This window comes from Ambystoma mexicanum, chromosome 8 (genome assembly GCF_040938575.1).
Source record: "Ambystoma mexicanum isolate Mex_15411 chromosome 8, UKY_AmexF1_1, whole genome shotgun sequence".
NCBI lineage: Eukaryota > Metazoa > Chordata > Amphibia > Caudata > Ambystomatidae > Ambystoma > Ambystoma mexicanum.
Genome location: NC_090929.1, coordinates 203,659,685 through 203,675,792, shown reverse-complemented (window position 1 = coordinate 203,675,792; position 16,108 = coordinate 203,659,685). Strand labels below are relative to the sequence as shown.

At 40.1% G+C, this 16,108-nt stretch overlaps 1 protein-coding gene across 2 annotated transcripts in view; it reads left to right on the top strand.

Moving 5' to 3' along the window:
- COL5A1 (collagen type V alpha 1 chain) overlaps positions 1-16,108 on the top strand; it is a 635,679-nt gene that overhangs the window by 337,422 nt on the left and 282,149 nt on the right. For both annotated transcript variants that reach the window (XM_069609606.1, XM_069609605.1), the window contains exons 13-18: positions 3,140-3,232; positions 7,535-7,591; positions 8,682-8,735; positions 9,468-9,521; positions 10,257-10,310; positions 13,839-13,892. In XM_069609606.1, coding sequence (XP_069465707.1) covers positions 3,140-3,232; positions 7,535-7,591; positions 8,682-8,735; positions 9,468-9,521; positions 10,257-10,310; positions 13,839-13,892 — 366 coding nt within the window. The remainder of the gene's footprint in view (positions 1-3,139; positions 3,233-7,534; positions 7,592-8,681; positions 8,736-9,467; positions 9,522-10,256; positions 10,311-13,838; positions 13,893-16,108) is intronic.

The window sequence follows — 16,108 nt, the reverse complement described above, 5'->3', positions numbered from 1 at the left end:
GCCGGGCATGGATTCATTCTCTGTATTAAAGAATGCACATTGTTTGGTTTGGATTAATCCTCCCTAACTCTAAACTTGATCAAAATTCAAAATAATGCGATTGGTGCAATGCTCAGCATGGATTTTTGCCCCATAGTTTTGTATTTGAGCTCAGTGGAGGTGCCTGGCATTATCGCTGTGCTCAGCATGGAGTGATTCTTCATAATAGAAGTTGGAGCACAGTGGCAATTCATTTCTTCAGCTCAGTACTCAGTGTGGTTTGATTTGCCATGATATTAAACTTCAGCTAAGTGGAGGTTCATGCCATTGGCTCAGTGCTCAGCATAGATTAAGTGTTCATAATGTTTTATGTGGGCTTAGTATAATATCACAGTGTTGGCTCATTTTTTCAATTCCAAACAAATTGGGAAGGTGATTCCCTCTAAGCTGTGAAAATGTCTGGAAAACAAGCCCGTCTTTTACATTCACCAATCAGGCAATGGCCATCGAATGGAGACGTCTCTTCAAACAGCCTCTACTGTCATCTTGGCAGATTCCTAAAAGGGGTTGTTCCTCTTGCTTTTCCTTTTTGCATTGTTTATCAGCATTGAACGCCAGGGCTCGAGATCATATCTCCTCCTTATTCCACTTCACTCTTTGTCTTTGGTGGCCTGATCACATAAATATCATATCAAAATAGGCTTTTGTCCAACACCAAGTTGACCGTAAGACTCCCTGTTCTGAACTCCCCATGTCTAACATTTTTATTCAACCCCTCTTTATTAGATCGCCCTTTTCCAAGATAAATAGCATACGTATACAGATGGTAAAACATTCGTTTTCTAATAACCTGTCCAACCATTACATTTTAATTGGTGTCTCGAAGCAAAAGAAATGGATATCTGCTGTCATTCTTCATTTTAAATGGAGATTATATGAACTACCACCATTCCTGGAGCCAACTATTCCTGTATTTAACCTTTAAGAGACCTCAGACTCATCTCTGCTGCTAGTCTCAAACTTTGGCTGTGATAACTGCATCCTATTACTGAAAGCATCCTCGATAAACCATGCAGTCACTCACTCTCCCGCGTAGTCCTCTTCTCTTTAACAGACCACCTGCTTACTTGCTTACACAATTAGCTACTCAGTCACTCACACACACAGATACTCACAAGCACCCCATACACAAACACACTCACCCACTTACTTAGCTATTCACTCATCCATCCACTCACTCACTTACTGCCTCAAATGGGGATGACTTACTTATCTATCCTTGGTACACCATGTTTGGGTTTCCTTGTGCCGGTCACTTTGTAAGAGGGAGGTGTGAGAGAAAGAGTCACTACCTGATTCTCTGCAGTGTGTTCATATTCTGGTATGAGGCAACAACTATGTTTGCCCTTTAATACAATTATAATATGATGAAGGTCCATTATGGAAAAGCATGTATGAATACCACCAGTGGTAACTGGTACTTACAACTGGTGGTAATATACTGCTTATTACTAAAGCATGAAATACTTCATCAGTAAAATGCACTCTTCTGCTTTACTACCAGCAAACATGATTAGAAAAGTAATGTAACCTTCACCCAGAGATGGTGTTATTGTTGTGCTAATCCAGAGACTCCAATGACTTCCATGAAACTGTTAACAAGTAAACTCCTTGATGAGCAGTCTTGTTCTGCCTTTGACTGACTGATTTCATCATAACAATTCAGGGCTCAATATAGGTTCTGCACGTTTTTCACTTGCACCTGTGCATGCAGTCAATACTGCCCCTGCAGATTAAAGGGCCTACACATTATTATGGGTTTACCAAACTATCGGTGGTAATGGAGGCAGATTTACTAAAGATTGCTTGTGGTATTTCAGTTAACCTGCATGCAGTGTTTAGAATTTATTTCAATTAATTGTCACCCTCGTTTTGAGGAGGAAAATGGATTCTGTACAGTAGCAGACCATACTACTACTGTAACACATTTGATTGCACAGTAGAGTCAATAATTACCTTTTTGAATAGAATTGCAAAAGGGGGGGGGTGATGTAGGCTTCATAGAAGCCCAGTGTTCACCCTTCAGTGGGGTACCCATTCAGAATGCTCTTGGACATCCCTTTAATACTAAGAAACTTTGTGAAATTACAAGGAAGTTTGTAAAATGTTTACCGCCACCTCTCTTTTGGCAGGTAAAAATTGGAGTACGTTTTTATGAGATTGATGACCTCATAATAAATTGGTATTTACATACCTCATGTTGTAAATACCCATAATTTATCATTTGACAAGTGGTAAAAAGAGGCTGTATATGGAATACCGCCTGTTTTTAAGCGCAACTTTCAAACTGAGATCCAAGTTTCCACAATGTCTTCATCAAAAGATGGAATAATAGTCTGTGTAATTTATTGTAAGTAACAGCAGGTGTATAGAAGATCTAGAGCGAAGGTGCATGTGTCTGTGTATTGAAAAGGTGGACATGAAAACGTACATGTAAAAAACAAATGTTGATCTGTGTTGCCTGTGAAATACTGCTTTGTTCCAAATGCTCATACATTCAGTAAGCGTACAGAGAGAGATTTTTTTCTAAACATTTAAACATGCTCCCAAAGGGTTCAAATGATCTGGACAAATTGGTGGGGTCATTTTCTGATTACCTATTGCCTAATTATTTGGCAATTGAAAATGATGCTTATTTCTTTTTACGTATGTCCGTGTTTTTTATAAATTAAACCAGTCCTCTGGGTACATCAAAGCTATGTATAATTAATTTCCATGACTGCGATACACAGATTGATGACTACCAATTCAACAAAAGGAGCAGCTCATGTTTATATTGTATATCTTCCCTGAGGGAATGGTTGGAGGGTACATATAAAGACTCATAAAGTTCAATTTCAGATATTACCAGAGGGACTGGTGTAGTGCGTGTTGTGAACCTTTGTGTTGGGTCATATTGATGTTTTGTGTAGCTCATTGTTTATCTGCTAAACGTCTAAGCCTCGGTAAGAGCACATCCCGCCCATCCCTGATTATAGAATTTGAGTTTGGCCCTTGTCATAATCAGCACTCTACTCTATTTCTCTAGGCATATAATCCAAATACAATGAATTTTGGCACATGTAAGAGTAACATATATTTCTTTCCTTTTCTTCAACAGTTCCGCTTCTCCGGAGGGGGTGATGGTGGTTCCAAAGGACCACAAGTCTCTGCCCAGGAATCTCAAGCTCAAGCCATATTACAGCAAGCCAGGGTATGTTCAGTGCTCTATCCTTTATCCAGCCTATCCTGGGCTATGGAGAGTCTTACTGTATAAAATGCAGAATATGATATGTAGGAAGAGACAGGGTCTGCCAGATGTGTGCTTTGGTTTCAGGAAGTCAGTGTGCTGGGCTCTCACGGGCAGATCATATCCAGATATGGAGCCACACTTCTCTCACTCGTGTTCCAGAACTCTTCATTCACACAGGATCAGTCAAACGTGCCTCCATTGACTACACAAGAGATTGCGTTGACAGCGGCATTACACCAGGTCCTGTCATAAACATTAATGTAGTTCTGCTTGACAGTGGCCGCATCACTGCCCGCCATAGACAGACTTGTTCACTATGGTTGAGAAATACAAAATGCACACAATGCTACCAGTGCTGTAGGTTACATGGGAAAGTTAAAACATTCCAGCATGTCAGTGAAATGAGATTCCTTTCCTTTGTAGTCTAGAAATGGCACAATTTACCATAAAGGAGTATTAAAGGCACAGTTGGCATCCAGGATAAGAATCTTGCCACTGTCCTCCGTTTCAGACAAATGTTGCAGTGGTCCTACATCATATAGAAATGGTGCTGCTTTTTTCTATGATCAATTAACATTGCTGCCCAATATAAGTATATGAAAGAGTTTCCCTCCAAAGTATATGCATATTACTTTTATCTCCATGGACGGCAATGGCATTATTGTCCTTCTAAAGTAAGGCCGTCATTTGCACACAGCGTATATACAATGGTATAATTGCCATACATTGCAAAGAAATGAACCCAGTCCTTTGCTTGTAGGAGAATAACACCATTGTCACATACGGAAAAGAAATGGCACTATTCAACATTGTGATATACACAATTTCACCATTTTCACTGGTGTAGAAAATGGCATCAGCGCTATCAAAGTTTGAGAATTGTCACGATTGCCCTTCATCATTTATAGACTAATTCTACCTTTTTCCTCAAGGGTAAATTCAATGTCCTCAGCGTAGAAGGCACTATGAAGGGGAATTGAGTGGGATGTGGCACAGCATAAAACACCCAAAAGAGCCCATTAATAAATACTGTTCCAATTGCTTTACATGGGCAAGACATGTAATATTTGGCTTCTTTGATAAATACGTTTTTCCATTACCCTCCTTCATAACAATGTTTAATTGCCTTCTTTGATAAAAACCTGTTTACCATTATGTTTATACATACTGTCGTTGCCCTCAGTGACACATTTTATAATTGCTCTCCTTGGTTGAGAATAATCACCATTGCCCTCTATTGAAGAGAAATGGAAAGATGGAATTTCAGGTATAGAGGATTCATGGTTTTCTTGCTGCACAATGTAATGGAATGGCAGGATTGCATCACTAGTTTCTTCTGCTAATTGTTTTATGGAATGGTAGCATTGCATCACTAGTTTCTTCTGCTAATTGTTTTATGGAATGGTAGCATTGTCCTTCTTAGTACGATACACAGTGTTGCTATTCTCACTAAAACACTAAAGGCCTGGTTTACAAAAATGTCCATACGGTGTAAAGGCATGGCTGCATTGCCCCCCACAGTAGAGACTATTGTTATTGATGCAATATGTAAAGAATGGCCTCCTTAGTAAAGAAATGGTGTATAACGAGCATGCACCTGTATTGTAACGTGAGACCTCCCTATAGCCATTAATAAAAGGAAAAATGCGTCATTCAATTGCAGGGAATAGAAATGTATATATGCTTATGATTCACATATGGCACGTCCCACATTGCTTCCTCTCCCTTAACCCTCAGTTTAAGTTCCTGTGTACCTTTATCCATCATTGTTATATACTGCTTAGAAAAGATCTGTATTTGCTGCTCCAGCATCCCATTCTAAGTAATGCTCTGATCGCATTTAAATCTTCCCCCCAGCTATGTAAATGAAAACAATAGAGACATTAATACACACTAAACATTAAAACGACTTTGTATTTCACAATATGCTGTTAGCTTATCAGATCAAGTGAAGAGGATCTACTGTCAGGGCAAGCGAGATGCCAGAAAAGCAGACGCATTTTACTGCTGCACTCAGATGAGAACTTGCCAATTAAAGTCTACTCTCACTTGAGTGGCCCTTTGGCCATGTTACTTTCCTGCCCATGGTGTTCAAGGGTGATAGGACGATTGGGACCTTCTCATGGGCTTAGGGCCCAGGCGCCAGCCCCGTCCCTGTGGTGCACCGATACATGTTGTGTTTACTGCGCCTGTCTGAACCAGGACTTCTTCTGGCATTGCAGCATAATGCAGTTCCTGAAAGTGCTGGGACGCACACAGAAGTCTGCATGTTAGTGCTACATAAAACACCACCACAAACATATATTTCAATAAAATGACCATTCAAAAATGATAGCCATTCTGGCCATTGGTATTCTTTCGCTCTTCAAAAAGACTTTTTCCTGCCCAGCGCGGATGCCGACCGGTGTGCTGGCACCATGGGTTCTTAATTTCATTTCCCTCAAGTGGCACAAAATAATGACACAGATTGGATTGCAGCTGTGGGACAGTTTGCCCGAGAATGCTGTCAAGAGTATGCAGACACATTAGCAGGGAACGCCATATGGTTGGCAGACACTGCATTATACGTTTTTAATACCGTTCTTTTGGGTGAGTTATTTAAAGGGAATTGGACATAGGATCATGCTAGAGTTTATTAACATATCTTAAAAAAGGCTTAAATTAAAGTGGATGTCCTGGCATTAAACAATTGGGAAGGAAAGCGGTGCTTAATGACTGGGTGAACGAGATTAAGCTTCTGGGTGGATCTGGAACTTGGGGATTCAGATTTATCTTTCGTATTTGGCTTTTCATAGCTGCTCCTGCCCTTCCTCGTGCACATCTTGCACCATAAACAAACACACACACAACTAATAGGCGGTAATTGGAAGGGGGCAATATACCTGTGGCAGGTGTCCTCTTCATACTTCTTTCCCAATCTATCTCGATCTTGGCCTTGCTATTATCTTGGCCTAGTTATTTAGTATCTGCTACAGGTGAATGCTAAAGGGCTTGACTTCCATTGAGTATGGTGGTAATGCTAAAAATATGTGCTAATTTAAATACTGCCAATTTCGAAAATACCACAAGTCAGTGACATGTCTTTACATCAATGCATTTACATCTTTATGCATTTGCATCAGTACATTTCCATTTGTGGATTTACATATTGTTTTGCTCATTTCTCAGGGAACAATTAAAACAAATGCCAAAACGGCAAGGGAGTATAGAAAAAATAATAAGGGAGTTAGTAGTTTTGCTATAAAGATTTGATGCAACGAACAGATGCAAATGCTAAAAGATGTAAGTGACAAGATGTAAAGACATCAAAGCATTTCACCTAATTGTGAGCTAGGATTGCATATTTTTGACATGGGGTGCTACATGAGCCTCATATTGGTTGTTTACCCAATGAAGTACTTTTTGTGTTCTGTAGGCTGTAAATATCTCGTGTGATCCCTACTCATAATTAGGTGGTATGATATGATATGATATGGTATTTGTAACGCGCCTATACACAAGTGTTTCAAGGCGCGACAATGTGGTGGGGGTGTTTAAATGAACACAGGTGTTTACTGTTACCTTTATACTCAAGATGAGAGCTTTGAGGCACCCATACATATATCCACCACAATGTGAGACCTCATGTGACCAGGCCTTCCATTAGGCTTTAATCCATGACAGATAATGATATTCTTGATATCAAAATGGTTTTAACAAAAATAGAAAATATCTCCCATTCTCACCTTTGCCCCAGGTCATGTTGGGCCTCATTCCAGTAGTAGTGATGATGATACTGCAGGTCGATAAGTGGTAAATACTGTCCCTGATAGATTATCCAAAATTCCATAAGTGCAAAATACTCATCAACTGGAGAAAAAGGCTCCACGGATTTCCCCCAATCTCACATCAGTTTACCACATGTGGTACAATTATTGCTGGTAAAACCGTATCTCAAACAAGCCCACTTACAGAACAAATTGGTAGTCATTACTGCTGTAAATTAGATTATGAGCTGGTCATGAAAATCTCTTACCTGTTACTAGAGGCCTCAGTGCAAATTGTGTGGTATGTGTTGTCAAACATGCATGCACTCATGAGGATTTTGTATTATCCTGTATAAGGCCCAGAATTTAATATTTTTAATATTTAAAAACACAGGAGCCAACACCTTTACTTGTTGAGCATGTCATAGAGTTGTGGAGGCAGAGATTGAGAACCTCAATTGTCTTTAAATGAGGAACAAATGCAATATAGAGATTAATCTTTCTTCTGTTTTTGCAGTTGGCTTTGAGGGGGCCTCCTGGTCCAATGGGTTTAACCGGAAGATCTGGGCCTTTGGTAAGTACACTGGAAAATATCTTAAAGTGACTGAATTAAATTATCCCGTTGCTTTGTTCCTAAAGTGCTGAATGCTCTATGCAAAAATGATGATCCTTCTTTATTAAAAGACAATACAACACTGGTGGTGCCAGACAGCGACCTGGCTGGTGGAGCGCAGGAGTTGTGAGCGCATAGAACAATTTTCCCAATGGTGCTAAATTCAGCTGTCCCACAAGTTAACATTCTGCAAGCTGATGGCACATCTAATGATCCAGACTAAGTCCCAATGCTGTTAAATGTCAGGGCTGTAACATGTCACCACTTGCTGGTAGTCTGAAACGTTCTGTTTGTTTAGTCTTGTGTACCACAACAACACGTGTTTAATGGCTGCATCTATAGAAATATAGTCTGCGAGGGTGCAAGCCCATTTCAAACTGACATTACTGAACTGTTGTTCTGTGTTAACTTGCTATCTGCCACACATCCTTAGTGAGCTACCCCCTGCTGGGAATAGCTGCAAAGGTGGAAGCCCCTCCCACTTCCACAAGTGCTGTTCAAGTAAGCGACTTCTGTATGCTTCTGTTCCCAATTGCTTGAATAGTAGCTTCCAAATGAGGTACAATCACAGGGGGAATGAGCTTATGCTATAATTATTAAAATGGGGCAGAGGGATTGAAATAGAGAAATATGATACCACCAAAAGAGTACACGTTTATAATTATATACCAATAAGCACAAATACTCACTACACAGCTCACTCACGCGCTATTTCATGCCCAATTGTTCACTTGCTCGCACCCACTGACACTCAGCACACACGCGTGCACAGAAACACACATACAGTTATGTGGCTTAGTGGAATCGGTTTATTTACCCTATCATTTTACTGACTGATATCTCACTTCAGGCCGGCTCATTTCTTAAGGCATGGCAGCATGTAAAAATCTCCTTTAAATTGCTGGAGAGGCTTGGCAAGATTCCGCACCTGAATATGGGGATCCCTTTGGAAACTTGAAATAGGTGGTACATATGTTCCTTCTGTTTTCTCAGTGTCATCAGAATGATCATTATATTCAATCACTAATCAACATTAATGTGATCACTCTAGGGTCCACCGGGTGTGTCAGGCTTGAAGGGGGAATCTGGAGACCTCGGCCCTCAGGTTTGTATGAATATTTGTAAAGTGTTTTTTCTATTTCCTGTGAATCACTCCTATCGTGGACCGATGTGAAAGACCTAATGCCTTTGTGCCTCTATTCTGACATGGACCACACCTCAGGATTAGGCACTACATGGTCCCTTTTAAGGTTCCCTTCAAGAATATATATATATATATATATATATATATATATATATATTCTTAATACCGTACACGACTTGATCTACAATGCAAAGGCTCTAGATTCCTGTTCCAAGATAAGACATCCCTCCTCAAGTTGAAAACAGAATATCTCTCAAGAATGAAGGATTATTTGTCCCTGTTCTCATATGATATGCTTATTAAGATTACAATAGCTATGGTGTATCTGTGTTCCCAAAGTAGACATTTCATAGGATTAAATGCTGTCGATGCCATACAACATGCCACACTCTTGCAAGATGGAGGCTCCTAATTCCAATTCACCCCCCCCCCCCCGCTAATTCTAGAGTTAGATGGCTCACATACACTAATAGCAGGAAAAATAACAAGAAAGATGACACCGTGCATATGTGAAGTAACAGGGATCCTTTAATTGCTCACCAAAGGTGCCTACACTAATTGGTCAGATTCTACAAAGGGAGAAGCTGCTAAGTGGTTTGTATTGGGAGTCGGGAAAGGCAGGTTGTTGCATTGGCGCTTGTTCATGGTCTCATTCTTTATTAGCTAATCCTGTGTGTCTCTTTTTTCTTTCAGGGTGTGCGAGGTCCTCAAGGCTCCCCAGGTCCATCAGGAAAGGCAGGGCGCAGGGTATGTGTTTTTCCTATTTTCCTTTACCACCCTAAATAGAGGTGTAGTATGCAATTGTCCTGATAGTGTACTTTTGATATGCCAATTGTGGGCTATGTGTAGCCTATATTTTGTATTATCGAAACACATATTTTGGTTCAACGCAAGAAACTATTAGCCATCTGGCTACAGTTTGAAAGCCTACATGAGATCTGTTTTTAGTAAGTCCTTTGCATCTTATCTGGTATGACAAACTTCATCAATTGTCATTAATTATCAGCTCACCTATTGCCTGCAGTAAACTGCACAGAGTGCTAATTTGTGCTTTTTGTCACTGCCAAATTGGAGATCACAAATGTTTTACCTGCAGCAGTATACCATCTACTTATTTGTGTGCTTCCACATATCTGTTTTGAAATAATAAATGTAATCAATATGCATGCCTTTCATTCCATATGTCTTTTCATCTTTCTATATGTTTCTCCATATGTATCTGTCTTCTGCCATACACCCCTTGTGGAGAACATTGGAATAAACGAGGCATATTTCATTTGTACTGACTCATAAGAGAAATTATGACATAAGTATTGGTCCAACAGTAACCATGGAAACAGTGAGGCCATAACGTGTTAGGCTGTTGGTCTTTAGAAACAAAGGATCTTGCCAACCCTTCAGGAGTTGCAGTGTAGGAAGGCCCCCCATGTTGTCTATGATGTGCAATTGTCAATATTTGATAGATGTTTTCTTCTGTTGCAGGGACGAGCGGGGAGTGATGGTGCACGGGGAATGCCAGGCCAGACTGGACCAAAGGTATGCTTCTGACGAATCTGTCATATTTCAATTTAGCTTTTCCAGAACTCCGCATACCTTGAAGCCTTAATGAGAAAAACCTGCAATTATCTTTGTTTCATTTAGCATATGATAGCTGGAGAGCTACCATAAAAATGCCTACTTGTTACAAAATTTCAGTTACATTTTCAGCTGCAAATATTTAGTCAAAGTTGGTAATTTATCTTGCAGAAAATACATTGTCATGAACGTGGTTGGGTGAATTTAATTTGCCCAAAAGGGAAATTGGAAATGTACAGATATAGGGCAAAGTCTGCTCTCCCCTCTTGGCCTGAAAAGTTTGCCGCAGGGAAATGGTGGAAACAAATCATTTTGTTTAAAAAAGGAACACACTTGTGAAAATAATTATTGATTCATGAAAAACAAACCTATATACAAAAATCTGGTCCTTGAAAAAAATAGGTAAATGAGCTATTCACAAATTAAAATTCAGCTGACTAAATTCTGCTGCTTGGCAATGAGGCAGTTTTTCCGATTTTCAATGTGATTTACAAATCTAAGACAATAAAAATTCAAATGTACCCAGCCCTAGTCACAACAATGATCAGATTATGACAAATGCATCATGCAATGTGACAGTGCAACCTTCCAATTCCATCATGAACTTAGAAATGCCCCTGCATTGAAGAATCATGCCTAGACTGCCTAGACTGCTGTTCCAGTGGTCTTCATCCCCAATTGTGCAGTGGCGAGCCGATTGGACAGATTTTCTATTATCTGTGATTTTGCTCTGAACTGAGGCATTATCCTCTTTATAATTACTCGAAACTTTGACAGGTATGGCAAATGTGGCACAGGGAGAAAAGTGTTTCTGCACCATAACTTCCAATAAAAACCTCTCCAAACTACAGACAGTCCAGAATAACGCCCTTAGGGCACCCACGGGCATCTCCAAAAGGGAACACATCTCCGACACAAGAAAACAAGTCCATTGTCTCCCTATCAAAGAGAGGATAGCCTTTAAAGCCCTTGCCATAACACACAAATGCTTCCACGACCAGGCACCCCAATACTTGGTGCAAAGGGTTGTTAAGCAAGAACCCACGAGACCCACCAGAACATCCTATGCTAACAGGTTATCCGTTCCTAAATCCAGGAGAGCGCGAACAGGAGGATCCAGCTTTCCAGTTCTGGCAGCAACACACTGGAATGCCCTCCCTCCACACGCCAAGAACACTGTATCTCATCTGGCATTCAGGAAACTAATCAAAACCCTGCTGTTCACCTGAGCCATTCATCAGCGTGCCTGACTGATGCTCTCTATAACTACCAGCTATTGCATTCTCCTGTACCAATTTCTCCACTTGTAACTAGGGCAACACTGTTTTTCAAGCTCAATGTAACCAAGAGCTAATTATATTTGCGTAACTAAGATAAATCTTTGCAACAGCGCCTCGATGCCTGCGGGCTGCTCGTGCGCTTTACAAATACAAATAAATAAAATAAATGAATCTGTCATAGAATCTCACACTGCTCATTAAATCACATTCTGGGCTTGTATCCCGAAATGTGTGTTATCAAGGAAAGTTTTCTGGATGCTCTTGATTTTGGCAGATATGGGGAGTGAGGCAGAAGGAGATAAACCAATTTACACTGATTCAATCACTCATTAGGGTTCCATATTTTACAACATAACCATCCAGGGCTCTATAGCCATTGGCACCGCTCATACCAATGCTATTACTCATTTCCTTTTATGCCTGATCTAGAACACTCAGCAATGTGCTGTAATGTGTGTGGTTTGTAAATATCATTTCTGGAATGTCTCTGGTAGTATAGGTGTCCAGAGAAGTTACCGGATACATCCTTAACACAGCAATCTCGCTGTGGAGACCGACAATACAAATGGAAATGACGAGTGGCAGTGTTGTGAGAGGACAGTGCAGCTGCAGTTTTGTGGCTGTGCAATCTGATGCAGTGTCCTGGCAGGTGGTGTGTGGCTCTAGCTCGTGAATCCACAGCCCCAGTAGAGCACAAAAGAAGGAGGATTTTGGCAGCTTGAAGGAGGCATGATGATTGTCTCTACCGCAGTGTCAAAGTAGATGGTGCTAAAACAGAGACATTGCAATCTTTGGACGTACAGTGACCATGTTGGAGAACAAAGAGCGTTAGATGAGTGGGGCATCACATGACCTACAGGGGAGTTATGGGATTTAGTCATATGCAACCAAACACAAGGTAAAATCACTTACAATCAAGTAATCATTGCATTTCTTTGTCATATAAAGATTGGCATACAGGGGTTCTCATTCAAGGTGACTGTACTAGAGTCATTTGAATGGGATTGAAATGTGCCTGCATGCTAAACATGTAAATGTACTAACACATTTATTTTCAATGTAGGACTAGAGGAAAGTCTGAAGTTAAGCTGGCATAAAGGGAAGGTTGATAGTAGTGTGTACTAGTTAAAAAGAGCTAGAACGTGAGGAGATATATTTATCTCCTTTTTACATGGCAGGCCACAACGAGCATCAGCACATGAGGAAGGCAAACAAATTATACTTTATATAACCCAGAGAAAAGGTCATGATAAGAGATCCAGGAGCACTGTAAGAATACACGTGTACACTCTACAAATACTAAATACTGTAGAAGAGCCAGTAAACAGTCAAGAAAGACAGTCCTCTGTCTCGTGCAAAAGCCAATCAGTGTAATACATCCAACAGATAAACGTGAGCCTCAAATTGATATAGACATACACATACCAAACACATTGCTGAACAGATTGCTGAACACTCTCAGATAAGAATCCATTCAGTTGCTTTCTAAATGGAAGAAACAATGAAATATCTCTTAAGGCAGTAGACAGCTAAACCTGGTGTGCTATGCAATTCTGGGGTTGTTTAACTGAAGAATATATTAACTCTATGCCTGTCTAGGGTATACCCAAGTGATTTCTGGGCAAGGACAGATCAACAGCTTTGTAAGTGAAACCCACTACCATGAAATACATCCTCTTTTCTAGGGGTATTGTAGCTTGATGTCCGGGTGCCTAGAAAACATAACAACACATATTTTGATGCCCGGTTGCTGCATGTTGGACTGTGACTCTCTTCTGAGTTGATCACTGAAGATCTTGGCAGGCCAGCCAAGCCAGACTTACTGAAACAGAACTTAGAACCGAATGTTCTTGGAAAATAGAACTGAAATCGGGACTTCCCAGTGACACTGCACAGAGGGTGCTGGGTGCCACCAAGCAAAAAGCAGATGTCTGTATTAAACATATGGAGCTTACCAGACTCTCTAAAAGAGTAAGAATACAAATCCCAGTCAGAGAAAAAGAATGAGAGAGGGAAAATCTTCAACTCACTCAGGAGATTAAAATCAAAAAAGTCCAGACTCCAGCAAAAGTGTTTGAGGGTCTCTCAGGTTAAAAGGAATTAACACAGAAACTGAAAATTCTCCCTAACAGATGTTATAGGTATGCACCATGTAGGTGGCTTTGACAGAAATGGTTGAATGATTATTTGTTCTATTTTTTCTTTCTAGGGTGACCGAGGTTTTGATGGGCTAGCGGGATTGCCTGGTGAAAAAGGACACCGGGTAAGTTCTTTAACTGACATCCTTGATATAATTAATTTTCCTTACTGTAGTAACATTATTGTAACCGCAACACCATTCTTCAAGCTTTATCAGGGCTTTAACTAAGAGTACCTGGGCACTCATAGCATTCAATGACCAAAGTTACCCCATTTATATGAAAATGAAGAGAATCTGCATATGGAGAAACTACCATCAAAAATACTTCTGTTGTTGGACTATGGTATTTTGACACTTTCACCTGAATGCAATGAATTATGCCTTGTTATTAGCATTCTCTCTGTCCTGAGGAAGGCACTCCTTAAATCTTGTACTATGCGCCGAAATGTGACTAAAATTCTTTTAATCAAAAACACTTTCCAAATTCTTTCACCAAATTGTTCAGAGCACTATGTCCGTTGTGTTTTTAGTTGTCTTGTTTTGTCTTCTTTGATGTTCTTATTGCACATGTATACCTTGAATATAGTCTAATGGTCTAGCACTTTGACTGTAACAAGTCAATGATAGAAAAGAAACGTTAATGTACATAGTCTTATCCTAGATCCAATTCCTGAAATCGTATTAAAGTGTCAAACTAGGTTGATTTGTATTGATGGGTATAGATGAACTGATTTCCATTGACTGTTGGTTTGTTTAAATTAGTAACTGATGTCTTCAAATGCATTTTTAGTAGGAATCAGTTCTGTTGAGAACGTCTGCTTGCAAACCAGGCAGAAAGCAGTATACATACCTTTGCTGGACCAATGCACAGTTAGTGTGTACCTTGTCCCACTGCAATGTCTCTACCCAGTGTTAGAGCGGGAGCCCAGATGGGATGCAAACAGTGTGCTGGGGCCCCACATCTGGGCTCCATGGTCTGGGACCACCACGGATCCTCTTCTTTCATCCTACCCATGAAATTCTTCTGATCCCCCATTGTATCTCTTACACAGACATCTTCACTTTTAGACCACCCTTAAATTGCATTCCTAAGGTTTGGTTTCACCTCCCTGATACATGTGGAGCGACAGAAAATATGCCTCCGGTCAAGGGCGTACCTCATTAACATAAGTCTGTGCTCCATGCAAATGATCACACCACTTTAAAAAAATGCAATGAGGTTGTTTATTTTCAGACTCCCCTTTCTCTCATTCTCTGATGTCACATCCTGTTTCAAAGGTGGAAGGCAGTTCACAATATGAAGGACAGCCTAAATAAGAAACCTGCTCACAAATAAAGATAACCATACAGTAGAAATGTAACGTTTTTTTTGGCCGGGAAATTGTTTTTAAATTAAAAAAAAAAGAAACGGTTCAGGCCTGTCTTGATGGTCTTAGAATTATGGTACAGAAAGGCACACCTTGGCCCATTCCCCATCACCAGTCATATGTACAAAAAGGAATACCAATAGAGGTATTTGAAAAGTTAAAACCAATGGCTATTGTAAAGATATGGCACTAAGTCTTAAATACACAGTGCACCCAATCAACTGAATGGGAAAGAATTTGGAATTGTAGCATGTCACGCCTTGTACATGAAAAGCAATTTCCAGAATGTCGAAGGAGTTGTCTCTAAGCCAAGAGACAAGATCATCTCTCAAAGTATTGGAACTAGGCCAAGATAAATAGCTCCCCACCCTCTTGGATTCTTGGATCTTGCTATGATTTAACCTTTAAAGTGCTCAATTGAACAGTGCACTGTATGTACGTAGGAAAATGCCGATCACTTGTGCCTTTACAATAAATTATGTCATCCTCTAAGAACTAAACCCTGATATCGATTCATCTTGATAGAAAGCATCATTTTATTCTCCAGCTAAATGATGTGGTTATTGCACAGAGCACATGATAGCAGCCATTGAGAACCACCAGGCATGGAACAGGGAGACATTAAGGTCATTTTATCAATACATTTCTTTCAGGAAACATAATTTAAACAAGCAAGATTAAAATGTTGCTATAAATTGCTAGTACCTTGGTACAGAGCTATGTTCAATATGAAACGCATATTGACCCTTTCACCAAAATGTTCGTGCTCTTAATAAAAAGGAGTTACTAATCATTCTTATTCATCTGTTTTGAATTATTTATATTTGTGGCTCTCCAGATGTGTTGGGCTATGACTTCGTTGACCCCTATGCTGGCTAGGGCTGATTGTGGTGTACATCCAAAACATCCGGTAAAGCCAAAGGTTGAAGACCCTTCTAATACACTATGTAATATTACACGTTTGGACTGGAA